At 35.1% G+C, this 27,907-nt stretch overlaps 4 protein-coding genes across 4 annotated transcripts; all 4 read left to right on the plus strand.

Moving 5' to 3' along the window:
• Positions 1–2,682: 2,682 nt before the first annotated feature.
• Positions 2,683–3,623, plus strand: LOC111783089 (protein LIGHT-DEPENDENT SHORT HYPOCOTYLS 6). Its single transcript, XM_023663970.2, has one exon. The coding sequence runs from the start codon at positions 2,750–2,752 to the stop codon at positions 3,293–3,295; it is 546 nt and encodes a 181-aa protein (XP_023519738.1). The 5' UTR covers positions 2,683–2,749; the 3' UTR covers positions 3,296–3,623.
• Positions 3,624–5,953: 2,330 nt separating this feature from the next.
• Positions 5,954–14,233, plus strand: EMB2279 (pentatricopeptide (PPR) repeat-containing protein). The gene is made up of 9 exons (XM_023663924.2): positions 5,954–7,640; positions 8,603–8,794; positions 9,361–9,442; positions 9,564–9,755; positions 10,599–10,712; positions 11,752–11,842; positions 11,912–12,069; positions 13,008–13,439; positions 13,798–14,233. Exons 1-9 carry the CDS (start codon positions 6,571–6,573, stop codon positions 14,197–14,199), a joined length of 2,733 nt encoding a protein of 910 aa, XP_023519692.2. The 5' UTR covers positions 5,954–6,570; the 3' UTR covers positions 14,200–14,233.
• A 3,209-nt stretch (positions 14,234–17,442) lies between these two features.
• Positions 17,443–21,657, plus strand: MUR4 (NAD(P)-binding Rossmann-fold superfamily protein). The gene is made up of 11 exons (XM_023663305.2): positions 17,443–17,717; positions 19,180–19,323; positions 19,465–19,589; positions 19,705–19,818; positions 19,899–20,006; positions 20,079–20,170; positions 20,257–20,398; positions 20,491–20,585; positions 20,701–20,830; positions 20,933–21,077; positions 21,168–21,657. The coding sequence occupies exons 2-11, from the start codon at positions 19,263–19,265 to the stop codon at positions 21,407–21,409; spliced, it is 1,254 nt and encodes a 417-aa protein (XP_023519073.1). The 5' UTR covers positions 17,443–17,717; positions 19,180–19,262; the 3' UTR covers positions 21,410–21,657.
• A 1,087-nt stretch (positions 21,658–22,744) lies between these two features.
• Positions 22,745–27,375, plus strand: GSNAP (gamma-soluble NSF attachment protein). The gene is made up of 9 exons (XM_023663428.2): positions 22,745–23,002; positions 23,316–23,383; positions 23,524–23,608; positions 23,711–23,869; positions 24,692–24,829; positions 24,938–25,016; positions 25,332–25,411; positions 26,297–26,426; positions 27,081–27,375. Exons 1-9 carry the CDS (start codon positions 22,956–22,958, stop codon positions 27,183–27,185), a joined length of 891 nt encoding a protein of 296 aa, XP_023519196.1. The 5' UTR covers positions 22,745–22,955; the 3' UTR covers positions 27,186–27,375.
• The last annotated feature ends 532 nt before the right edge of the window (positions 27,376–27,907 follow it).

Genomic DNA, 27,907 nt, shown 5'->3' on the forward strand with positions numbered 1-27,907 from the left:
AATGAAATAGGTTGCGAGAATGGGATGTAGAAGGTTTTTTCGTCCCCATCTTGTCTCGTGGACATCTCTACTGCCCTGTTTCCGTCTTTGTTTAACTGATTGAGAGAAATCTCTCTTCTCGATTTTTCATTTAAACGAGGATTTCCTACTCGAAACACGGATTAAATGGATATCTCTAATTTTAATAATAAAAAAAAAATTATTTTTTTTTTATCGTAATGACTCATGTCCAAAATTATTATCAAGATTTGGAATTTGAAGTTGACATTCTTCAGCGACATGGTTACGCTACTTACTATTTGCTTTTAAGAGTGAAGACGGTTTTCATTGACCAACCAGTATATTTTTCGTCACTCACGTGCATATTAAAAAAAATTCATAGGAGGTCACAACATAGAATCGTTTCAAGCAAAACATGCTCCTTAACTATTGAGTTTCTATGCTTGAGCCACTGAAGAAAAAGGTGAACTATGTTGGTATAGGTAGTAACTTTCATTTTCTTTTAAGTCTTTCTTAGTCATATTATTCTTTAAGGGTATTGCATGTCCAACACCTTTCGCGTTGGTTTGTCCCCAAACCACACCTTACTAGAAGAGAGATGTATCAGTTTGATACTATTTGTAACGACCCATGTCCATAATTCAAAATTCGAATACTAAATCCTAATCCAATTCTTGGACATGAGACATTAAATTTGTAACAACCCAAATTCATTGGTAAGCAGATATTGTCCTCTTTGGGCTTCCCCTCAAGGTTTTTAAACGCGTCTACTAGCAGTGAATCTAAGCCGTTTGTATCAGCCTTCTTGCTGTTCTCCGAAGGGGGTAGACACGAGACAGTGTGCCAGTAAGGATGCTGGGCCCCGAAGGGGGTGGTTTGGTGGTGGCCCCACATCGATTGGAGGAAGAAAAGAGTGTCGTTGGGCCCCGAAGGGGGTGGATTGTGATGTCCCACATTGGTTAGGGAGGAGAACAAAACACCATTTATAAGGGTGTGGAAACCTTCACCTAATTAAAATAGAATAGACCTTTGATACAATAATGAGAGTGGATATTATATTTTTTTTTAAATTTTATTTTATTGAAAACAAGATTGGATATGTAATTATTGAGCATATGGCATATTCAAATATGTGGGAATTAAATAATTGAGAGCGTGAGGAATGGAATTTAATCTAATAAGAGAGGGCATTTTGGAATTTCGACAAAATTATATTATTATTATTATTATTATTATTATTTACAGAAAATAACAAAAAACATTTAATCTACTCCAATTTAAAAACATTATCTTATAACTGTAAATAATTAAATAATTATATAATTATATAATGTCCAAAATAAAAGGTCATGTCACGTTTTATTCAGGCATTATCATCCACGAATCGTACATGGCGCAATTAAAAAAATGGAAGAGTAAATGAAAATTCTTTTAATTACGTCATTCCCCAAAATATATATATATATATATACACGTACAAATTAAATTATAAATTTTAAAATTTTTAAGACACGTTCTGTAACAACCTAAGTTTGGTCTCTTCAAAGGCCCAGTGTCTTCGAGAGGTTTCCGAGATCTCATGATCCACCCTCCTTAAGGGTTAGTGTCCTCATTAGCACACAACTCGCTATCCAGCTTTGATATTATTTGTAATAACTCAAACTCACCACTAGCCGATATTGTTCTTTTTGAGCTTCCCTTCTAGTTTTCCTCTCAAAGTTTTAAAACGGCTGGGTAAAGTTTTCACACCCCAACCGACGTGAGATTTCACACGTTTAAAGATTTATTAGTCATTTTTAATAATTTATTAAATATCTTTTTAAAAAATAATTTATTTTAAACATAAATTTAAATGTTAAAATTTTAACCATTAAAATAATTTTGTCTAACCATTTAGACAATTTCCCAGAATATTACGCCAATCTAATAACTTTAATTTCCCAAAATGGGTATCAACTCATTTAATAGATGGTATTCCTTAAGCTAAAATTCACATACTTCAGGAGGGTAATAAAGGAAATTACATTTACCCACTAATTTTAATATTAAATAATTAAACCCTAAAATAAAAAAAGCAAGAAAATTAATATTTCTATTTATTGAACAATTAAAAAAAAAATTAACGTTCTTAATTATTTAACAAAATTTTAATTTAGTCCATATTTTTTTAAATAGATTTTTATGGATTTATACGCCTTATCGTGTTGTTGGATTCCAAGTTTGTATGAATTTCTCGAGGTCGACTTCAAAGTCATAATCGAGATTTTCGTAAAAGAAAAGAAGACCGAGTACCAAGGGAGTATCCGTATACATAAAATACCGACACGTATTAAAATAATTTTTTAAAATTTCTTGAAATTATTTATTTAATTTTTTTTATAGTAATTTATGAATTTATTATTTATAAAGTTGGAATGCGTAAAAGAAATGTTAATTATCCATAGCCAGAAGTATATCATATGACGTGAAAGATACTTGAAATTTGAAAATGGTCCACAATGGCATGACGTGGCTGTCAATGCTGTGGTCCCACCTTTTGTCTCCTCAATTGGTCCCCACACTCTTTATTTATTTATTTATTTATTTTTATTATTATTTTATTTATCTTTTTACACTTTTGCCCTCTGTCTTCCACCCCCATCAAAAAGAAATCCCCTTTATATATTCTCTTCCATTTCGCTTCCTCCGTTCATCATTCTCTGTTTTCTTTTCCCATTTTCTCTCTATTTCTTCCCTCTCTGTTTCCGCCATGTCAGCCGCCGTAGCAGCCGCCGCCGCCGCCGCCGCCCTAGCCCGACGGAGCTCCTCCTCTTCCTCCTCTTCCTCCACTACCTCCAACCGATCCTCCTCCGGCTCTTTCTACAGTCAATACTACCCGTCGCCCTCTGTATCGGTCCGACAGCCGCCATTGGCCAGCCGGTATGAGTGCCGGAAACGGCTAGACTGGAGTAAATTCCGGCAGTATCTGAGAAGTCGGTGCCCGACATTGAGCCTCTCCACCTGCACCGGAGCGGATATTGTCGAATTCCTCTGCTATTTAGACGAATTCGGCGACACCAAAGTACACACCGACACCTGCCCTAATTTCGGCCACCGCTACCCGGTCGATCCCTACTGCGATTGCCCCACCCAACAACCGTGGAACAGCGTCGCCGGTCTCATCAGCCGCCTCCGCGTCGCCTTCGAGGAAAACGGCGGCAACCCAGTCACCAACCCCTTTAACGCCGTCGATGTCAAAATTTACCTCGACGACATTAAGGACTCCCAAAACAGATCCCGAGGAATTGATCGGTAAGAACAAAAAACAGTAAAAATAGCGTTAACTGAAACACCCACTTTCTTTTCTTACACCGCCGCCGAGCTCGGCGGCTATGGCGGATTCCGATCCCAAATCTTACCGGACTGGTTTGATTTTCCTCCATAGCTAAGAATTTCAAGGAAAATTTGACTGAAAACGCTTACTCCTCTGGATTCGTTGTACAAATTAAAGAACCCAACAACATAATTTATTTTTTCTTCCTTTTATGTAAGAATCTAAAGCAAAATATTAGATTGGGTTCTTCACATCTTGTTTGTATTATTTAGCAAATTGATTCAATTATATGAAATGGGTTTTGTTCTAATTTGTTTAAGATATTGAAATTTTAGGTCATGATGTGAATTAAAGTTTGGCATAAAAAAAAAAAAAAAAAAAAATCCCCATTTGATAAATAAGAAGTTTCCTAGAATTGTTTTTTTTTTTTAATTTTCACGACCTAGAATCATTAGCTATAATCATATCTTATCGATAAAATTATGCTCGGGATTACCCTAAATCAATCTTAATTATTCAGATTAAGAGTTCGACTTATATTAAATTAATTGACGTAGGTTCTTAATTAATTCATTTAAGTTCTTTTAAATTTCATCCACTTGTTATTTAATTTTTATTTATTAATAATTTAAAGTTCGATAAAAAAATATTTTAATATTTAAATCGAAAGATATAATTAAAATAATGAACGAGTCCAATAGAATTTAGTTTTGACTTTTAATTTTGTAAATTTTTTTAATAAGATAAGAACATAATCACTAGATTAATTAATTTTTTAAAACGGATATTATAGGAATAACCTTGTTTTCCAAGTAATGCAAAAATAATAATAATAATAATAATAATTAAATTAATTAAGACCAAGAACAAGTCATCAAAAATATAATTTTTTAATTAAGAATATCTTTTTTTCTTCTCTCTCCTCTTTGTTAACTTATGCAAGTACCTTATAGTACACAAGAATTTGACAAAATAATAATAATAATAATAATTAAAATTAATATTAATTATAGGGTTGAATTTATTTCAAATGTAATTTTATAGCCACATAAATTAAAGTTGTAGGCCATATTATAGATATTTCCACGTTATTTACCTCCAAAATTTCCCTTTTTTTTTTTTTTTTTCAAATAAATGGTGGGGAAAAGAGCTGACTTTTATTGACCTTTTATTTTAAAAAATGACCTAACTTTGTTTTTTTTTTTTTTTTAATTTTTAAATGTCAATATTATTTGTGGAAATAGGTGGTTTTGGATCATATTTTTGTCTTGTTGCCCTTTTTTTTTTCCTTTTTTAGGTAATTATGATTATGATTTTGATTAAAAATATTGATAATTTATTATGTATAAGCAAAAGTTTAGTTAAAAATACACGTAATATATTAAGAACGCTCTATTTTATTTGTTGATTTGATAAAGCGATATGGTAACTTTGGAGTGAGAGATAATGCGTTCATACTCTTTTGATATTAGACGTTTATTTATTTATTTATTTATTTATTTATTTACGGATATTGATGGAAGATATATTTTATTCTTATGTCCAGAATTTAGAGGTTTTTGGGCTTTTGGGTTAATTTTGAAACCCGTGATTGAATGATAGTTTTTTTAGGTTGGGTTAAGAAAATCTTTTAGACTAACCTGAATTTTCGAGTTGATTTGGTTAGTGACTGGACTTGGTTGGATATGTGTATACATACCCCTGGCCCTGGCTTGATTGGACACGTTAACTCGTCGCCGAACGCCACAGAAAAGAAAAGACTTGTATGATATTATGATGAACATAAATATCGAAGACATGCGTTCGTACTAAGATAATATAACAGGGAAGTATCCTGATGCATATGACATATATACATGCATGAGGTCCCCATGATTTACATTCATAGCATAGCATTAACATTATTCATTTTCTCCTTTCATCCATGACATCACATAACCCGTCGCATATCTTTACATGGCAAGACATAGCATGACATACATAGTATTTGATAAGCGCCAATTTGCAAAGCTAGAGGTTCTTTTAGGATCTTTGCAAACTTTCACGAATAAAGCTAACATAACGGATGATTCAAAAATAATTTAGAGACTTATTGGATTAAAATTGAAATATTAGAGTACGGTTTAGATAATGCCCGACATTAAAGTGAAGGTCCAAACTCAGTCGTAGTCTAGTCTCCCTACGAGCTTAAGTCACTGTTTGGGTCTGCGTCGAGCTGACCCAACGTACAATAGTTAAGCACCTGACCCAACTTTTAAGTTAGACTCATTAAATCAATGTTTGGATTGAACTTAGCGTACTATTTGAATCTCCGGTCGGACGGGTCCAATCTATAATAACCAAGCCCATGACCCAACTTTTTTAATTTTACTCATTTAATCCAAGTTTGAATTTCTCCCAATTTTTTTTTACTATCATTTTCAATTTTTTTTTGTTATAATTTTCAAGAATGATTTGAATTGTTTATTGAATTTCAAAAATTAAGAGAAAATCTTAAAATTTTAATTTAGTTTTTTTTTTTTTAAATAAGAGTGTGAATAATAAATTTTATAAATATAAAATTTTAAATCTAAAACTAAAAATTTATATTTATTAAACTCTTTTAAATAATTCATAATTTAACAAAAAAAAGAAAAAAAAAAAGGATAAACATTGAATATTTATCCGAATTGCTATTCCATAGAAGGAACTAGCGTTCGTCTCTCCGTCGAGCTCCGCCGGCGCCGATATCCGGAGAAGGTTTAGACAATTGCCGGACGAGGTGTAGACGACTGCCGGACAAGGTGTGAACGATTGCCGGACAAGGTGTGAATGATTGCCGGACAAGGTGTAAACGATTGCCGGACAAGGTGTGAACGATTGCCGGACAAGGTGTAAACGATTGCCGGACAAGGTGTGAACGATTGCCGGACAAGGTGAGAACGCTTCTATATAATTATAGAACGGAATTGCAGAGGTTAAGTATTATCTAAGTTTTCCACGGAGAATTAGGTCGTTGCAATATGATAAAATGCCCTTTGAGCCGCAGATAGAACAGGAACAGCCGGGAATAATGATGTAATCATATTGCAAGATTCAGGGAGAGATTGTTCCACCGTCATTCTGGAAAATACTCCAATTGCTGTCGTACAAAGAGCAGTTAGTTTTTTTCTTGCTTTTACCTTTGCGTTTTGATGTTTACTCCGTGTTTCTACTTGGTGCCTGAGAGTTCGATTGGAGTGTATTGGTATTATTCATGAACTAGGAGTAGTTCCAAAATGGTGGGAGTAATAATGGCGAATGCAAATTTGTGCATCCCTTGTTGTGAAGGAAATGGATTTCCGGCACTGCATTGTACCCAGAATTCCCATTATTTATTAGGGTTTTCGTTTTTTACTAGTTCGGTATCTGGAAGTGGCTTAAATTCTGGCAGTGCGAAGAGCAGAGTTTTAAGGCACAGGGGACATAAATGTGGAGCAATTAAGGCTTCATCAAAGGGAGAATCTGATATTCGATTGGCAAGTGGGAATCTCCTCGAAAACGATTTTCAGTTTAAGCCATCTTTCGATGAATATGTGAGGGTTATGGAGTCCGTTAGATCTAGAAGGTATAAGAGGCAGTCGGACGATCCTAATAAGATGAAGGAAAATGCGAGTGCAAAGAGCGCTGAAAGCACTTCCATTTCTAACATAGTGACTGATGTTCAAGGAAATATGGACGTAAAGAAAAAGGTTATATGTGTTGATCAGGAGGATTTGTTTGATAATTCAGAGAGAATTACACGTAAAATAGATTTGTCGGGAAATAAATTTGATAGCAAAAGGAAAGGGGTTACAAGATCAAAGGATGAGCTTAAAGGTAAGGTGACACCTTTTGACTCACAGGTAAATGATAAACAACATGTAGAGAAAAGGAATGGAAACTGGTCGAATTACATTGAGCCAAAAGTAACTAGGTCGAACCATGGTAAACGACTTCATTTTAAGGCTAATACATTGGATGTGAAAAGTGAAAGCCACGGAGTACGTTATGGAAGTTCCATGAAAATATCGGAAAAGATTTGGGCTGATGACGACACTAAACGAACTAAGGATGTTCTGAAGGTTGGGAAGTATGGTGTTCAGCTCGAAGGAAACTATATACCCGGTGACAAGGTTGGTAGAAAGAAAACTGAGCAGTCCTACAGAGGGTTATCCAAAAGTGGTAAGCAGTTTCATGGATTTACAGAAGAGAGTAGCTTAGAGGTCGAACATGCTGCCTTCAACAGTTGTGATGCAGAAGACATAATGGACAAACCAAGAGTTTCAAAGATGGAAATGGAAGAGAGAATCCAGATGCTTTCTAAGAGGTTTGCTGTCCCTTGCTCACTTCTTTTGCTGAAAGTTTAAAATTAACTTGATACAAGTTTGAGACCACAACTAATACCTTATTTGATATGCTTGCTTCGTTTTTTTGGTATCTATTATTTGTCCTCGTACTTGACTTATAAGCGAATTGTAATATTAAACTTTCAGTTCAATCCAATTAAACTTTGAACTTGAATAGTCTGTGAAATTAATGCTCTCAATTAGTTAAATCTCAATGGACGAGGTTGTTTTTGTCTGGTTTCTCTGGTTGTATTTTATAGTTTGGTCAGGATATTTTATTGTTAAGTTCAGGTGCTTTATTTCAGGGTTGACTTTAAGTATTTCTGTGGAATTTTTTGTGTTGTGCTGCCTGAATTTCAGGTAATTTATAGGCAATAATCTAATTTAGTTTGAAGATTATTAACTTCACCTCTTATTCAATTATGGATTCTTGTGTTCAATCTAAAAACTTAGAAGTCTACTAAGCTAAATATAGGAGAGGTAAAAATGAAAATTTCTCCTTTTATTCCTTCTCCTCCCCCTTTTCCATCCTTGTTTCAATAATATAATGGAGTATTCTCGTAGAACTTGCATTTGGTTATAACTCAATTCCATTGAGATAATATATGTTAATGCGTTCAAATGATGATCATGAACTGTTACTAAACTATTGTTTATATTTTTCTTTTCTCTCACACATTCACTGCTGGCTCTTGAGCTATTCATTATATGCAGACCTCTCTCAAAATCATCTCCAACATTTTTTATGATTTGAAATTAATTACTAATTCGCACTCGACTGTACTACGAGGGGATTCCATGAATACGAATAAAATATCAATTACTTGAATTTTGTGGATTATATCAATTGTAATCACATTTACTTTTCAATGATAATAACAAAGACTTAATGCTTCATTAGACTTTTCATATTAATTCATTTGAATTGATTTTTTTTTAACAGATTAAATGGTGCAGACATTGATATGCCTGAGTGGATGTTTGCTCAAATGATGAGGAGTGCAAAGATTAGATATTCAGATCATTCAATATTAAGGGTTATTCAAGTGTTGGGTAAGCTAGGAAATTGGAAACGAGTGCTTCAAGTCATCGAATGGCTTCAAATGCGTGAACGGTTCAAGTCACATAAGCTGAGGTGTTTCCCTATTTCTCACCTTTACTGCTTGATTTATGTAGTGAAAGTTCTTGCCATGATACTTCAAAAGAATAACAATGGCCTACAATGCCTTTCCTCTGTCTAGAACTGTAACTTAGATTTCTACTTGTTGGGCCTTCCATTAATTTTCAAGACCACAAGTGAGAGGGAGTGTTTGGGGCGGGCATGGGTGCTCTGAGTCTAGGAAAACAAAGCTCCAACTCCTGGTCAGAGATGCCCACAGGGCAGGGTGGGATGGGAAGCTTCCAATTTCAATCCCCATTCCAGTAAAATATGTCATTCATTTTTACGGGATTGGGTTCCCGTCATGAATTTTTTCGCATTATATATACATATATATACATACATATATGTATCTTAAAAAACATTTCATTTTAAATAATTTTTGGTTGATCAGTGATCCAACAAAAAGTCTTCATCCTAACCTTTCCTAAAGAGTAAGTAGTCCTGTACCCCTAAAAAAAAATATAATTAGAGTCTTAAAATGGAAAAGATATTCTTTCTTGCATTGCCCTGTCACCATGTATGTTCTCTAACTTCCACAGATTTATATACACCACTGCCCTTGATGTACTTGGAAAAGCGAGGAGACCTGTGGAGGCACTCAATGTATTCCATGCAATGCAGGTTGGCAGATAACTACCTTCATTAGGATTTGCACTCTTGGTCTGTGCATGTTAGTGTAAATAGACGTGGAAATTGATAGAATTAGACTAACCCTGGTTGGTTTATCTCCATTTCCCTTCAGGAACACTTTTCCTCATATCCTGACTTAGTAGCATACCATAGTATTGCTGTCACTCTTGGACAAGCAGGATACATGAGGGAACTCTTTGATGTGATTGATAGCATGCGGTCTCCTCCAAAGAAGAAGTTTAAAACAGGGGCACTTGAAAAGTGGGACCCACGGCTGCAACCTGATATAGTTATCTATAATGCGGTGAGTCATAATTGATAAGATTATTTTACCTTTACAGGTAATATTTGGTATGTAAAATATTGAGCGATTTGGTGTAAAAAATGTTTTAGGGCAATATAATCTTGTTATGAATATTTTCCTAGCATGACCAGTTGTTTTGCTCATGACATATTTACTTTTAGATAAGGAAATTCAATTTTGATAAGAATCTAGAGGATATTTACTTATCATGGTTCTATTATTGAGTAAAGATATAGATTTGTATACATGGTTGGGATTGACTTCCTTTTTCATTCTTTTTTTTCCCTTTTGTATAAAAGCACCACTTTTGTTAAGATAAATGGAAGAAATATAAGAAGCGGCCATTGGAAAAAACTAGCCTCTACAACAAAAATGGGCAACTAAAAAAAGAGAAATATAGACTTAAGAACACCAATTTTTGACCGTCAAAAAAGGAGAAAAATCTCAGTAGTTGCAATCAGTTTTATGAGCATTCAGAGGTTTTCTCTTTTGGTAGGAAACTTCAACATTTTATGTTGTTAGTATGAAAATACAGAGTTAAATCTTCAAAGAATTGTTGATTTTCTTTATGTTTTCATTTTCCACCCAAAATATTCTTGCTATTTCCCTTTCCATCTATTTCATAGTATTTTAATTTACTTTGTCATTAAGGTAATATTCTCCATTGCACCCCCCTCCCTCCCAATTTGGTGCAATATATGTATTTCTTTTAGAAGTATATTCATAAGTGCTATGAAATGCTAATAAAAAACAAAAGGAATCGTAAATTCTGTGGAAATATAACTTGCATGTGTTTCTTTCGAGTTCTTCATTTATAGTTGTCTTTTTATTTCTTGCTTTCAGGTTCTAAATGCTTGTGTTAAGCGAAAAAATTGGGAAGGGGCATTTTGGGTCTTGCAGGAACTAAAGGAACAAGGTCTACAGCCTTCTACGACAACATATGGATTGGTCATGGAGGTGGTTGATTCTTTAGTTTCTTTCTATTGTTCATGTGCTTTGCAAGTCTACTTCAAAATTTATAATGATTTTTCTAATGCTTGAGATGCTGTGAATGAAAAATGCTTGATTTTGCGCACCCAATAAGGAATTTTCACTCATTAAGTTGCTTTGAATCCAGTCAGATGTTAGCATTAAAATTTTGTTCTTACCTTTTGATCAGTAGAAGTTAAATGGTTTAGGGTATTGCATGGACACAGAGTGGACGTATTGGGTTGGGTTCTAGCTTTTGAAAGAGGATTTGTCCTGTTTGTAAAAGGTTACTGTGAAGTAAGTGCACCCTTGGACTTGGCCAAGGATGCATTTATGATTAGATTATGCCTTCACTTATCAGAAGCAACTTTTGAAGGATTAGTTGCGTCTATCCTTCATTTGGATATTAAGAAGCTATTTGGTTGAAGGTTGAGTTCGATGTGTACTTAAGTTCACAAGTTCATGATTTTTGAAAAAGTTTTTAGTTTATGCACCGTTAAGAATGAATTAAATTAACCCATTTCTAAAACCAGTTACCTTATTATTTTCACAAGTGTTTTTTTTTCTTGATAAAACAAAAGGATTAAGTCGTCTTAAACTGCCCCTAGATTTTCAAATTAGTTAAAGACAAATAATTTGATCGGCCTGTACTTCCACTATTAAAATTTGAAAGTCATGCTACCACGACTTGAAGGATTTGGAAGCATTTGATGAAACTAGGCCACTACACTATCGTATGATTTTACATCTCATGACTTGCTTTTGATGGCTTATATGTATTTTGTGTTGTTTACTTCCAAACTTTTAACTTTGAAAATTGATATATTCTTGGTGATATTTTAGTATTTCCTGGTGTAATTTTGCTCGGCACTTCCGTCTGTATTCTGCTTCTTGTTGTAGTATCTTAACACATTTTAGTGGCTAAACTTAGTTTATTTGATTGTCCTGAATTTCCATTTAACATGCAAGTAAGCCTATAGTTGAAATATTCCATTTACTAAATGAAACATTTTCCAATGAATGATAGGTGATGCTTCAATGTGGCAAGTACAACTTAGTTCATGAGTTCTTCAGAAAAGTGCAGAAATCTTCAATTCCTAATGCTTTAACATATAAAGGTAGCCGCAGTGTGCTTATTTGTTTCCAGTTATATATTTGCTGAATGCTTTAGCTTGTCAAAATTCCAGTTCTTGTCAATACACTTTGGAAAGAAGGTAAAACAGATGAGGCTGTGCTGGCCATTCAGACCATGGAAAAACGAGGAATAGTTGGGTCTGCAGCTCTTTATTACGACTTTGCTCGTTGTCTTTGCAGTGCTGGTAGGTGCAAAGAAGCCCTGATGCAGGTATTTCGTAGTAACATTTGTTGTTGCTTTCCGCCTTTTTTTTTATAATTATTTTTTCTCTTCCATTTTTCAAAAAGGTTTCTTTTGGTTTTTCCTTATGTGGATTTTTTTGTATAATATTCTTATTGATTATTCCCATGAGTTGGTTCAAAATGATTTCCTTGGCGTTTGAGCTCTCATCTCCTAAGAATGGAGAAGCGGTCTATTATCTAAGGAAATTAGTTGACTTGACTCAATGGTGAGCTAAACGATGTAAGGATTCGGTTTTATGTTTATCAATCCCCTCTTTTTGTTCAAGGAATATTGAGGTTAGCTTATAACCGTATCTTAAAAATGTCAAAACCTTTGAGGCTGCTGAGGATCCCAAATCAAAAAAAATAAATAAATAAAAAGATTTCATAATTCTTGTTAGATACATGAGTTACACCTCTCATTGCCAATTGGTTTTGAGATGGAATCCCATGTTACTTAATTCAATATTAGTCATAAAACTTAAATGGGTATTTAGTCCAAAAAAAAAAAAAGGATCCGATCCAAGAATGGTGAACCCAAAGAGGCACCATCTTGAGGTAGTATGTTGAGGATCCTACATCGAAAAGATGACGAGGCCTCATAATCGTTATAAGACACATGGATTACTCCTCTAATTGCCAATTGGTTTTGAGATGGAACTCCATGTTTATCTAATAGAGCCTGCCTTAATGCTGTCTACAATTTTATGATTGCTCTGTATTGTCAAATTGTAATGCTTTGCCTTCAGACCTCTCCTTCTCGTGAATTGCTGGTACCTTAATATTTTTGGCCTCTCCATGGGGAGGTCAATTTTACTTCTTTATAGCTCTAATTGTTTGACTACACTTCCTGATTGCAGTATAGTTAGACGAATTATAGTTCGTGTATAATTTAGGTACCTTACAATGACCTTGCTATGTTTACAGATGGAGAAGATATGTAAAGTTGCTAATAAGCCTCTTGTAGTGACTTACACCGGTTTGATTCAAGCTTGTTTGGACTCAAAAAACTTACAAAGTGCAGTCTATATATTCAACCACATGAAGGCCTTTTGCTCCCCCAATCTTGTTACTTGTAATATACTGTTGAAAGGTTACTTGGACCATGGGATGTTCGACGAAGCTAAAGAGCTGTTTCAGAATATGTCAGAAAATGGACGAAATATCAGCGCTGTATCTGACTATAGGGATCGAGTATTACCAGATATCTACACATTCAACACCATGCTAGATGCATCCTTTGCAGAAAAGAGATGGGATGATTTCAGCCATTTCTATAACCAGATGCTTCTTTATGGGTATCACTTCAACCCAAAACGTCATCTGCGGATGATAATGGAGGCTGCTAGGGGTGGAAAGGTGGAATTTTTAAATACAACTCGTGTTTTCCTTGTTTCTCCTTCCTTTATAAGATGGCTATAGGAAAGTTGCTCATAATTGATGATATTTTTTAAATATCTGCTGATTAAGTCGTATGTTGGCCGCTTCTACTGAAGACGTATGTATAACATCGGTTTCACATTTGTGTCTGGAAGTCGAGTTCTGCTGCTGTTCGTTAAACCAGTGATTATACTGAGAATTGAAACTATATTTCTCTATGATCTGTGGATAATTTTGTGTAATTTCCTGCACTACCAAGGGAGTAAACTAGTGCAAGTTGGTTGTTTTAATTCGTTACGTGTTTGCTCTCAATTAATCAAGGACTTTTGTGCAACAGGATGAGCTACTGGAAACAACATGGAAGCACTTAGCTCAGGCTGACCGGACACTGCCACCACCGCTCATCAAAGAAAGGTTTTGCATCATGCTGGCTAGAGGTGACTACTCTGAAGCTCTCTCTTGCATTTCTAAACACCATAGTAGCGATGAACATCATTTCTCTAAGTCTGCTTGGCTAAATTTACTGAAAGAGAAAAGGTTTCCCAAGGATAGTGTTATTGAGTTAATTCATAAGGTTAGTATGCTTCTTGCTAGAAATGACTCACCAAATCCAGTGCTTCAGAATCTGTTATTGAGTGGTAAAGAATTTTGCAGAAGTAGAATTAGTGTAGCTGACCCTAGACTTGAAGAAGTTGTTTGTACAAATGAATCCCAATCTGCTGCTGTCATGCATGTTTAGCATAATTTGAGAGGAAATAATTTTCTTTGGTTCATTCCCTTGTTCTTAGGTTATGTATTATATAAAGGAACTAGAAAATGAAAATCAGTATTCCTATAACTTCTTGATTTAAGGAATAGAAATTTCGAAAGGATCGATCAACTTTAGTGTGATGTTGGTCGAAAAGACTTTAATCATCTGGTTGCGAGGTGATGGAAAAGAAGAGGAAAAGGACTCGAGAGTAAATGTATCATTTTGAAACATAGAGACTAAATAGAAATTAAACTCTAAACTCGGGAGAAGAAGTGTAACATTTTAAAATAGACACTAAATGAAAACTAAACCCTAAAAAGAGCATACGATATATTATGACCCACGAATATAGAGTTCTAGACGAGTATGGATTTATCAATGAAAGAAAAACGTGCAAACACATACACACATTTGATTCTTACCTCATACGCTCACCTTATTCTAAGTATTTGAGAGGTAGTGGATTTAGATATTTCTTTTTATGTCTAGAATTTAAGACTCTCTTTACTCAAAGAAAAGGAACAAAATAGAATGCACGTGGGGGAAGGATCTCACCAGGCTTCTTGTGAGTGAGGCTTTTAATGTTGTGATACCCATTGATAGCTCCATGTGGGTTCTTAATTTACTGATGGAAATGAGATGGGCAGCTATAAATTTGGCCCTATCAAAGCCTTATTTTTCCTTAGGTCATGCACGGGTGAGAATTTGCAACTCTGATCTTTTAGTCGAAGAAATAATTCCTTAACCAGATGGGATTTACTCAAATTAGTTCATGATTTGTACGTACTTTGAATTCAATAATTGTCGGGTGAAGACTGAACCATGGACTTTTAGGATAGTAATTGGTGTCTTATACATTAAATTACGTTTGAATTGGTTTGCAAATATTAATATGTATTTAGCAGAAAAGATAGGTTTTGTAGGCTGAGTTTAAGAAGTATATGTAGCGAATCATGAAATTTTTTATATTCTAAGTTTCAGCAATCGTGTTTTTAGGGGATACGGTGTGTATGAAAAAGTTCGTGGTCGGTTATGCCTTTGATATACCTACCATACTAATGCATTTTTAGCCATTTTTGGAGTTGGACTATTCAAGTTTAGCCCCTTCTCATCACTATTGGACAATGATGGATGCAAATGTGTGGGCATCATTTGACTTATTATTATTATTATTATTAATTAAGAAAACATTCAATTGAACACTGAGATGGCACGTTGTTAAACTTTCAATATCGTGCCTAATAGATTAAATATTTTTAGCTATTGAAAGTTTAGAGTCTAATTAGATATAAAATTCAATCGGTTAAATTACATGTTCGGTCTCTAAATTTTGAGTCTTGAGTTTATTTAGTTCTTGAACTTTAAAAAAGTGTCGGGGCGATCTCAAATTTTATTAATTATTTATCACTTAAATCATTTTTTTCATTCATTAACGAATTATCGGTCTTTTCATTAATTATTTTAACATTTTTACCTCTCTTATTTATTTACCTTATTGTTTTTTTTATAGTAAAAATCCATATTATTTTTTTTTATGTTTTTATTACATGTAATTTTTTTTTATAAAATTGAAATTTTATATTTAATTCCTTAATGATCTAATTTCAATTAGCAATTATCTATTATTTATTTTGTGAAAATAAAATATATTTATTAGATACTAATGTATTGATTTAGATTTTTATAATGTTTTATTTCAGTTAGCTATTGTTTATTTGAAATAAAATAAATTATTTGATATATTTTATCTTATTGATTAATAGTATATATTTTTTTTTTTTCATGTTATTTAAACGTTATGAATATTAATAAAGATTAGACTTTTAATTTTATTTATGTTTTTCATAACGGACTTTTAATCTCATTTATGTTTATCATTTTTAACGGTTTGTTTTAGCCGAAAAAAATTGAATGTAAAAAATTGAATATTCATAATTAAATTAAAAAGAAATAAATTTAAAAGAGGTTAGAATGTGTAGACATATTTATGATATTTGAATATCCAGAAAATGCGAAATTAATGAATAAAAAGATAGAGAGAGAAAGGAAAAGAAAAAGGGCCCACAGAAGAAAAGGGCATTGGGCATTGAAGACCAACAACCGCGACAGTAATTTAGTTGCCAGGTGTCACTTTTTTAGTTGACTGTTTCGTACACTGTAACACAGCAGCACTACGTCTATCAAAGCATTGCATTATTATTATTGTCCCTTTTTTTACTACCCTTTCCAAAAGTTAAATGCTTTTTAAAAATTAAAAATAAATAAATAAATAAATTTATAGCAATGAAATTAGTCCTTTCAAGTTTTTTCTTTTTTAAATGCTATTTTTAATTTTTTTTTTAAAAGATACAAATCCTAGAAGTACTCAGCACCAGACGAGACGACTAGATTCTTCGTACCTGAATTATATGTTATCAAAACTATAGGTATTTTTTTATTTATAACATTGATTTCTTTCAAATTATTTTTAATTAATTTTCTCGTTCACGTTTTTTTAAAACATTTCTCATAAAATGTGACCTGGGTCTCGATCTTACGACAATAACTTTCATATAACTTACTTATTTACTAGATTAGAACAAGTGTCGCACAATCGCTATCCTGCTGGCACAAGAGTGCGATTGTAATACTAAGCTCACTTAAGTCTAAAGTTTCTATGATTGAGCTACAAAAAAAAAAAAAAAAAAAATGCACTTTTATAAATCTCGTATCTTTAGGATCGCTCTCACTTGGATGTGATCATTGTTCATTCATGTTCCTCTCCTTTACTCGGGCATCACAAACATCTCAAAGCTTTATAATCTTCATTAACACCATATTTGTTGGGCAAAAAACACGTGTACAACCTTTCCTTATTATTTTAGCATCGTTTGACATTAGTATTTGTCACAATATCTACCACTCAAAAGTACGTGAACTCACTCAACAAGATCGAATGAGAAATAGAACTATTTGAATATATTTGTTTTTCCATTTTAGATGAACGGGAACTCACTCAACAAGATGAATATTTAGATTCTTCGTATGAAAATTTGAATCTTTTAACCCAAAAAAACATGTGGAAGAACGGTCAAACTAGGTCAAACTATTCTCCGACCAAATTATTTAAAAAATTTATACAAAAAAAATAAAAGAAATAGAAAATTAATAATAGAATAAAGCATTAATTAAGTATAATTTTATATAAATTATTGAAATGAATTTCCCCAATAAAAAAGTCCAATGAGTCGTGGAGTATACGCGCCAATACAATGTGGACAAACAGACAGCTCCCTGCGTCGTCCGCTCCAAACAGAACTTCTTCGCCTTCTCTGTCTTCTTCGCCTTTCCCCTTCTTTCATTTATTTTCATTTACTTTTCTGATTCGATTACCCAACGTTTCGTTTCGAACCCACCACCTCATTTCACGTCATTTCTTTCTCTTCCTCTCGTTTTCTCAGATACCCACATTCGGATTTATGTTCTTTCAATTTCATTAGGCCCCCGGGACATCCATTTAATTCCTGGTAACGTTCTCTTTTGTTCTTCGTATTTTCCTCTTCTGGGTCTTGCTTCGATTGATGCAATCTGGGTTCGATTTTGTTCTTCATGATTTGCTTTTCAATCGCTTGAATCTGAACTGGGAATCGAAATGGGGGTTTTGTATGTTTTTCGTCGTTTCAGTTACTTCTTTGCGATCAAAGCTGTTCAGTTAGCTGGACGTGAACGTTTTCGTTTCCTTTTAATTGATTGCGTTACTTGTTTAATTTTGTTTTTATGTGTGATTATGTTCCTTTGATCATCCCCTGCATCTCTATTTAGGGACTGATTTCTTTGTTGTTTACTCGTTTTTCTTGGTGAAAGTGAAAATGACTGGTGAGTTGATTGTTGTTTTTGAAGAATAATTTCTTCTGCTGTTCTTATATGATGTTTGCCCTGAATGGGAATTGATCTGTAGTTTGAAATTTGTGGTCTGATTGGTACTTTGTTTCCAATAATTCATGGTTTATCACTGTAATTTGCACTTTACTTTCTAATCTTATCAGCATCTATGAAGTAAACGTGATGCTTTTTTCTTTTGTTTCTTTTGTTCTTGTTATGTAGTTTGAATAGAAACGAGGTTACTGTTTGTAATATTCCTAAATTTGTTTGAAACTTTGATTTCTGCCTGTGGGGTTTCTCCTGATAGTATCTTAGCTTCATTTCCCATTCATAAGTTTGAGATTTGGAAGTGGACATGTGAGATCCCACGTCGGTTTGAGAGGGGAACGAAGTATTCTTTATAAGGGTGTGGAAACTTCTTCCTAGCATACACGTTTTAAAAGCCTTGAGGGAAAGCCTAAAGAAGACAATATTTGCTAGGGGTGGACTTGGATTGTTACAAATGGTATCAGAGCCAGACACCGGGCGATGTGCCAGTGAGGACACTAGGCTTTGAAGGGGGTGGATTGAGGGTCCCACATCGATTGGAGAGGGGAACGAGTGCCAACGAGGGCACTGAGCCTTGAAGGGGGTGGATTGTGAGATCCCACATCGGTTGGAGAGGGGAACGAAACATTCTTTATAAGGGTGTGGAAACCTCTCTCTTGCAGATGCATTTTAAAAGCCTTGAGGGAAAGCCTAAAGAGGACAATATCTACTAGCGACGTGCCAACGAGGACGTTGGGCCCCGAAAGGGGGATTGGGGGTCCCACATCGATTGGAGAGGGGAACGAGTGTCAGCTAGGACGCTAGCCCCCGGATGGGGGTGGATTGTGAAATCCTACATCAGTTGGAGAGGGAACGAAACATCCTTTATAAGGGTGTGGAAACCTCTCCCTAACATACGCGTTTCAAAAGCCTTGAGGGGAAGTCCGAAAGGGAAAGCCCAAAGAGGACAATATCGGCTAACAGTGGGCTTGTGTCGTTACTAAGTCATATCTTGACCGTTCAAATTTGTGGCTGTTTTACTAACATAATTAACTGATAATGTTTTGGTAAATTGTGTAGGATATTACACTACAGCTCCATCCTTAAAGTGGACTCATTGAGTTGCTGTTCTGTATTAACACGAAAGATAGAGCGATTTCCCAATGCTCAGTTTTGGTAGGTCGAGAAATCAATCGAGGTTCAGTAGATCTGTGTCGTTTGGAGGTGAGTTTCTCTTCGGTATCGTGTTCAAAACATCTATGTTTATTGCAGGTTGACTGCATGAATGTTTCAAACTCTTAAGTTTCTTAAGATCTTCAAGCTTATTTACTTGTTTTTCTTGCATTTCCCTTCTTTTCCTTATAGGTATGTATTATCCAGATCCAAAACCGAAGAACAATTTTGTAGGAAAGATCATTTTGGCTGCATTACTTACAGCAATTTGTATTATTATGCTCAAGCAATCCCCAAACTTTAGCACCCCAACTCCGGTAGCTCTCGATCTCTAATGATATTTTTATGGCTGTATATCGTCACTGACCGAGTTCATTCGAGAACCGTTCTATTATGCAACTTCTAAAGTTGTGCATGATCTTTTCCTTCCAGTTTGCAACGCAACAACTAGGAGTCACTCATGTTCTAGTAACAGGAGGTGCAGGATATATCGGCTCGCACGCTGCCCTTCGACTACTGAAAGACTCGTACCGTGTAACAATAGTGGTATTTCCCTTGCTGAGATCGTGTCGTTTTCATGTCTTTGATGTTATACCCTTCATTTACAAACAATTCCTTCACGCCAGGACAACCTATCCCGAGGCAATCTAGGTGCTGTGAAGGTGTTGCAAGAATTGTTTCCAGACTATGGAAGGCTTCAGTTCATCTATGCTGACTTGGGAGATGCAAAATCTGTATCCTTTTATACGTGACACTAAATTAGTAGCTGCCTTGAACACAAATGTTGCCTTAACTGATACGTTCAGGTTAATAAAATATTTTCGGAGAACGCTTTCGATGCCGTTATGCATTTTGCAGCGGTTGCATATGTCGGGGAAAGCACCCTTGATCCGCTGAAGTGAGTATAAAATAAACAGATTGATAGATAGCCAACATGAATGAATGAATTAAACAGCTTGATTGTTGTGATCTTTCTTGTTGTAGGTATTATCACAATATTACTTCAAATACATTGACAGTATTAGAATCAATGGCAGCACATGGTGTGAAGACATTGATATATTCTAGTACTTGTGCTACTTATGGAGAGCCAGAAACAATGCCCATCACTGAAGAAACCCCCCAGGTTTTCACATGATGTGTATCAGTTTGTGTGTTTGTATACTCATCGATGCATACTCGAGTTTGTTGATGAATATTCGATCCGTTTCGTGGCAGGCCCCGATTAATCCTTATGGAAAAGCCAAGAAGATGGCAGAAGATATCATCCTTGACTTTTCAAAAGATTCAAAGATGGCAGTCATGATCTTAAGGTTGTGGAACTTGCTGCTAGCAATACAGTTTATGTTCATAACCTTTTTTGAGTTTTTGTTGAATGATTCATCTGAACAAGCAATCTGGTTCTTGAATGTGTTGAAAATTGTCTAGATACTTCAATGTGATTGGTTCTGATCCAGAGGGTAGACTAGGGGAAGCTCCTAGACCCGAGCTTCGTGAGCACGGACGCATTTCTGGTGCTTGTTTCGACGCTGCTCGTGGCATTGTTTCTGGGCTTAAGGTAATTCATATATCGAGGCGTTAAGAAAACGAAAACAAAACGCCCCCGGCGAGAAATACGTAGTTCAGCAAGATGAACTAAGTAGATAACTAATGTTTTCAGGTCAAAGGAACAGACTACAAAACACATGATGGGACTTGCATACGTGATTATATCGACGTCACCGATCTCGTGGATGCTCACGTTAAAGCGTTGGAGAAGGCAACCCCTGGAAAAGTCGGAATCTACAATGTCGGAACGGGGAAAGGTAGGATGTGTAGCAAGCATGCATTTTCTTTTCCGTCTCATTGATGAAGCAAGCAACCTTTAGACATAACTTTTGGATGTCTTTGATTAGGCCGATCGGTGAAGGAGTTCGTCGAGGCGTGCAAGAAGGCAACTGGGGTAGACATCAAAGTCGACTATCTCCCTCGTCGACCGGGCGACTATGCCGAAGTATTTAGCAACCCAACTAAGATCAAGAACGAACTGAACTGGACGGCGCAACACACGGATCTTCAAGAGAGTTTAGAGGTGGCTTGGAGGTGGCAAAAATCACATGTCAATGGCTATGGAAACTCTTTGGTTATGTCTTCTTGAAGCACATTGATATCAGATGATGGCAGCTAGTAGCAGACAAAGAGTGACAGTGGGAGGTTCATTTGTGGTTCTACTGACTTACAAGTAGGAGAAGATACCATTACTTTACATTTTTGTAGGCTCTATTTTACAATATTGTTTGTTGGTATAGATAGCCATTCCATTTGTTATTATGTATTGGATATCATTGGTTATATTAATAATGAATGCATCATAGGGGTAGCCCGGGGTACCACCTTCTCGGATCATTGTCTTCGAATCCCTTTTGAACCATGTCGATCGAGGATAGTTTCATAGAAATGTATCAGTTATCGTTTCAAAGGTTGATTGTTTGATTCCTTCAATGTGCAACTTTAATATCACGTACAAATGTATGCCTGGAAGAGAGGCTGGAGCATTAGAGACACTGGTCGTAGTTTACGAGGTTTATCATGGGAGCGAAACAAAATGATAGTTTACGAGGTTCAGGAGAGTTGAGGTTGAATTCTTTGGTGGGCTATAGTGATACACCACCCAATGACATCTTCCTGAAACCTGCCATTTTTGGCACGATGATTGGAGGCTGGAGCATTAGAGACACTGTTGGTAAATTCCATCATTTCTCCAGCTTGAATCTCCTTCGATCTATAAACACGTGCAATCGATCTTATCTACAGCTTTGCTCTTTGTCTCTCTATAGCTCCAGCCGCTTGTTGTACAATGTTCAAGCAGCCAACATTCTTGTTGGAAGGATTTTTCAAGCTGGTATTTTCGTCTCCGCCTATTATTTCAGTTCCTAAATCCTAAATCCTAAACCTAATCGTTTGTTAATACTCGGAGGCAAGCCAGAGACATTATGGCTATTTCCTTATAGAGAGTGGTAAAGAAATGAGGGAAAATTATGTGATGACAATACCAAAAGAACTTGCCAAGAAGGTGATAACATTTGGAAGCCATGGATTGATAATCAATAGGAAGATGGTAGCAATCGAGGGTTATCGAGTAATGCTCTGAATGCTCTTTTTCATTCGATTACGATAAAAAAAAAAAAAAAAAGAAACAAATTTCACTGTTCGAAGTTTCATAACACAAATATTAATTTCAAACAAATTTCACTGTTCGATTAATATCAATAAATGTATGAGTGGAACCCCGATCCATTAGTAGCACTGGTTGGTCGGTTTGGAGAGAAAACCAAACCCTAATTCATCGTAAAATAAAAAATAATAATAATAATATTACATTATTAAATTAAAATTTTTAATGGAAAATCTTTGTGATTCTTTTTCATATTTAATTTTAAAAAAATTTGAACAAGTAAAAAATTTATGTATATATATATATCTAGATTAAATTCTTAGTTTTAGAAAGGTTTGGGATAAAGATATTGCAAATTTATTGGTTTGTTTGTTCAGTTGTAGAACAGATCGATAGAGGGGGGATACTTACCTGTCGATTCGATTCGGTGCCGTAAAGGGAAGTTGGGAGTACAGCTCGATCAGGCGTCGAGAGAAATTCCGAACGATCACGAAAGAGGAGAATCCATTGCAGAACAGGATCGAGAATCATGTCTAGTTCCGATGCCGACAAGCTAATGATCAAAGCCGATAAATTGTTAGTTTTCTTCTTTCGATCATCGCTCTCTGCACCGTTTTCTTCACTTTCTCGTCTGATTTCTTTGAAGTTCGTTTTGCTTCTGAGTTCTGGTTATGGATTCTGGAAGTGATAGTTTGAAGTGTCTGTCAGAAATGGAAAGGAATATGAAAAATATAATTAATAAGTCCATGAGAATCCACATTGGGACCGAGCATGAAGAGGGTGGATCGGATGGATTGGGAAGTTCTATAGTCAGAATTCATGTTTGTACTTAGCGTTAAAATTTTCTTTGATTTGTATTCATTTTATTTATTTCCTGTGGAATCTGTAGAACAAAACTCAGTATGACAAGATGGAATGCTGATTGGAAAACTGCCACTGTCCTCTATGAGCAGGCTGGTATGTTGTGTTCTATTCACATAGTTAGTTAAGCTCTCTAATTGCATTCAAGAACGTGAAAATTGCAGATATTTGAATTACTTGCTGATAATCTTTCCTCCCCGGAGAAATAAAAATAAGAACATGTCTCTTTGCTGTAGCCAATGCGTACAGGGTCCGAAATAACCGTGAGAACGCAAAGATTGCGTTTGAAAAAGCTTCAAAAGGGCAAGAGATGCTCTCCTCGTATCCTTATTTCTAGAACTGGTAGATGGCCGTTCTTTGGCCTGCATTGATTTGTTTCTTTACCTGTGTTTTTTCACCCTTTAAGTCCTTCACCGCTATTAGACCCTGGGACGCTGCTAAGCATATGGAATCTGCTGGTGCTCTTGCAAAGGAACTGGGTAACTTGACTGAAGTTGCTGACTTCTATAGAAGGGCATCTGAGTTGTATATTTTGTGTGGGAGATCGCAGCCTGCATCTGATGCTCTATCAAAGGGTGCTCAGTAAGTTTATGTTTTATGCAACATCACATAATTTTCGTCTTTCATCCAAATTGCTCGAGGCTAGATTTCTAATTCTTCTTCTTTTGTATTCATTATTCGCATTTAAATTGTTTGTTTCTTAACTAAAAAAAGCTATCAGTTAGCTTTGTGCAGTCAACAACATTATCAGAACTAATTAATGCATAAACAATCCAGAAAATAATGAAGCTCCTCTATTCAAGGGATATAAAGCATATGAAAATTCTAAATAAGTTTTCTATGTCAACGATAATTGAACAAAACTCAAATTTGTTCTCCTTTGGAACACCAGAGGCATCTCTTTCACAAAAGTTTCACAAAAATTAGTAGTAAATCTTAATTCTCAAGGGAAGGAATCTTGGTTGTTTACATTTCTTTGCTGCTGTAATTTCTCTAGCGGTAGTTTTTCATCACCCAATTGCACAATAAGTTTTCCATTCATATTTTAAAATCACACAATAGCTTTGACCTACTTTTCCTTGCTGTTGGCTCCAGTAGTTTGTACTTCATAAGTCTATCATGTATGGCTACTGTCCTTCTGCATGCACAGTTGCATTTGCCTTTTATTTGCTCATTTATGCTTGAGCAGTCACAGGTCAAAGACAATAATACTAAATGAGCTCCTCAATGGACTACTGTATTCTCCCTTCACTGGGATGGATGAACCATAAATGTATCTTAAAGGAATATGTCACTGCTTTTATGTTTTACAAACATACAAGTTGATACAAGTTGATACAAGTTGATACAAGTATATCTTACCATAGATGCCCTTGAACATTTTAATTGTATATCTTCTTACAGTGCTTTGGAAGATGGCAAGCCAGATGAAGCTATCACATTATACACTGATGCCTGTACACTTCTGGAAGAGGATGGCAGAGAACAAATGGCCTTTGATTTATATCGTGATGCTACAAGTGTTTTTGTAAAACTAGAGAAGTAAGTTTTGAATTATTTTGAAACTACCATAATCAAAAGCCTTAAAGTATTGAATTGTTTCGCAAAAATTAGTAGTAAGGTTATATATGAGCTTCCTTTTCCATGTAGATATTCTGAGGCTGCAGAATTGCTGTTGCGATGGGGTTTGGCAGCCGATAAGTGCAATGCCACTCATAGCCAGGGCAAGGTAGGAGTTATTCTACTTTTTGACTTTTATTATATTAATTTGCAATGAAATTTTCCTTATCATTGGAACAAGCCTGTTAATTGAGTTTCCTCGAAGAAAATTGTTATCTTTCTATCACAATGATGATTTTTAGATTTACTGGTGTTGCATTTATAGGCTAATTATATCTTTTTGTTTCTTTCTATTAGTCAATGAAAAGTTCATATAAAGAGAGTGATTAGTGATTAGTAGTTGAAAGAGTTAAACTGCATTCTTGTGCTGCAATATCTACCTAGAAATGAGACTTATTGCAAATAATATATTTGTTAATTCCAGGCATATCTTAGTGCCATCATTGTTTACCTCTACGCCCATGACTTCAAACAAGCTGAGAAGTGCTACAATGACTGTTCACAGTGAGTATAAATTCTGGACTATACCATGATTATCTTTTCATCTGCTTCCCAGATTTTCATACAAAGTCCAGGTTGGTCATTCTCCAGTTAGCCTTGGGTAGGTACTCAATTATATACCAGATTATGATCCACTTTTAATAGGATCCTCAGCATCTGTTCTATACGTTGTTTAATTATGTCTTTGAGTTCAGAATGTGATCTTTGAAATTAAGAACTGTCTGCATTGGTTATTATCTCCATTATATTGTTTTATATGTGTACAAGAAGATATATTTTGCCCAACCAACATCACAAGTCCAGAAAATGATAAATATCTGTTATTTGGACTTAGTAAAGGACAAACTATGTAGTGTTGGGCACAGCAAAAAGAAAGAAGGCTAAGAGGGTTGTCTTTACTTTGCTTAAATCAGACGCACATATATGCCTTCCTCTTTACTCTGTAAATTAGATGCACATCTGATGAGATTTAGTCATATAAATCTGACGTACATATGTGCATTTTTTTTCCTACCTTAGATTAACATTAATTATATAAAAGCAGTAGAGTAGCCATATTCACCTTCTCCTAGTCTAAGGAACAAGCTAGTGAAGATAACTCTCTGATGGCCATCTGGTTGCTCTCTTCTCCCTTCTATAGACGGGTCAGGTGTTATTTTTGAATTGATCTTTCTTTTCAATTAGACAAATGGTAGGAGTATTTAAGCTGCCGAGAGATCAAATAGGCTTTCCTTTTCCATGGTAGAACTGGTGATGGATAACTTTTTAATCTTTAGTGAAAATTTATGTTGTTTTGAATGAGAAAGTTGTTCCATTTTAACATTTTATAGCACACGACATCCTAAAGAAGTACTTTTCGGCTGAAATTCGGTTATTTTCTCTATGCAGAGTTGATGCTTTTTTGAGAACTGACCAATACCGTGCTGCTAATAAGCTAATAGCTGCTTATATGGAAGGCGATGTTGAGGAAATCAAGCGTGTGGCTCAATCAAGCACTATTTCTCATCTTGATCATGTGGTAATGTTTTTACATTTCAATTGATGTAAAAAGTTGATTGTGAATGTTATTTGTTAATTACAACCAGATCATCTTTTATTTCCCATGGGAAAAATTCCCCATTTTCAAAAGGAAGAGATACAAATGCAAAGAAAATGTTACTTTACTTTGAAACTCCAAGGTGCGAACGAGAAAGAAATGGAAACATAGTGTTGAGACGTAGTGTTGAAACATAGTAAACAAGGACATGGAAGAAACAACCGTCCCAGCATTTCTTTTCATATCGTTCTGGTTTTATTTTGGGGTTTCAAAACAAGTGAGAAGACATCATCACTTACCGTAACATGCATTCAAAATGCAACAATGAGAGATTTCCCAAAATTTTGGTTCAAAATTGATTTTGTATGACTGATGGACTTCTGCATCAAGTTATAGAAACTTAAAAGTTTCATGGTTCCTCTGAAATTATTTTTATTCATAGCAATCTAAATGCCCCCAGCACATTTCAATTCATGGCTTCTTCAAATATTTTCTTAACTGACGTCACTTTGAAATTATGTAAAGAAATGTTAGATTTGGTCAGTGTAGCTTGTATCATTAAATTTTGCTTCATTTCTATTTTTGTGTCATGGACTGATTTATCGACCTACTTTGGTCGAAACGAAATTGCTGCAGATTATCAGGCTTGCTAGAAAACTGCCTACAGGTGATGTGAGTGCACTGAAGGCTGATGCAACAGACGAGCACGAAGAACCACTGGATGAAAATGACCTCACATGATCTTTGGAATCATGAACTCCTATATATTTTCAGAACTTTGTTTTAAAACATAATGGTTTCATCTTGCAAGTATTGAGTGTAATTGCTTTCGAAGAAATTTGTGTTTGCCAATCTCTGTTAGCACCTTCGCCTTTGAGACTCGTGTACATTATATAAAAACATGGAGGAGCATGGCAAAATTTAGTTTTGATTTTCCTATCTGTACCTTGAGATAAATATGAATGTTCTTGTTCTTCTTATTAGTTTTACGAGAAGAAGGATCAAAACATCGAAAGACAAGACCCGAAATGAATGTGGCATAATTTATCGAGCAAGCGATTCGACACTTCAATGTTCATGAACATTCGAAGGCTTAAGCTTTCTTTTCTGCTTTAATTGCAGGGGGAATGAGAAGTTATATTCTGCACGTGGATGTTCATCGGAAACGCTTTTGGCCTATTGCTGATAACGAGCTCGATTAGAGGGTATCGGCTCCAACAGACAGGGTAATTCCATTCCTTAATTCGTTGAAGTTGCTTTCATTTTTTAGGATCCAGAGTAACTAAGGTCCTTATTTGTACTTGAAAACTGTCCATGATTCAAAATAGAGGCCATGTTTAACTTGATTGTGTAGAAGGTACCATATCTTCCTTGCACAAAGTGGTTGGGTGTTGGATTTGCTCCCTCATGACACCATGGTAGGTCTAAACTAGTCGCTCTGTATCGTTGTGGCCATGTAAAGT

This window comes from Cucurbita pepo, chromosome 20, assembly GCF_057944985.1.
Source record: "Cucurbita pepo subsp. pepo isolate OVF chromosome 20, ASM5794498v1, whole genome shotgun sequence".
NCBI lineage: Eukaryota > Viridiplantae > Streptophyta > Magnoliopsida > Cucurbitales > Cucurbitaceae > Cucurbita > Cucurbita pepo.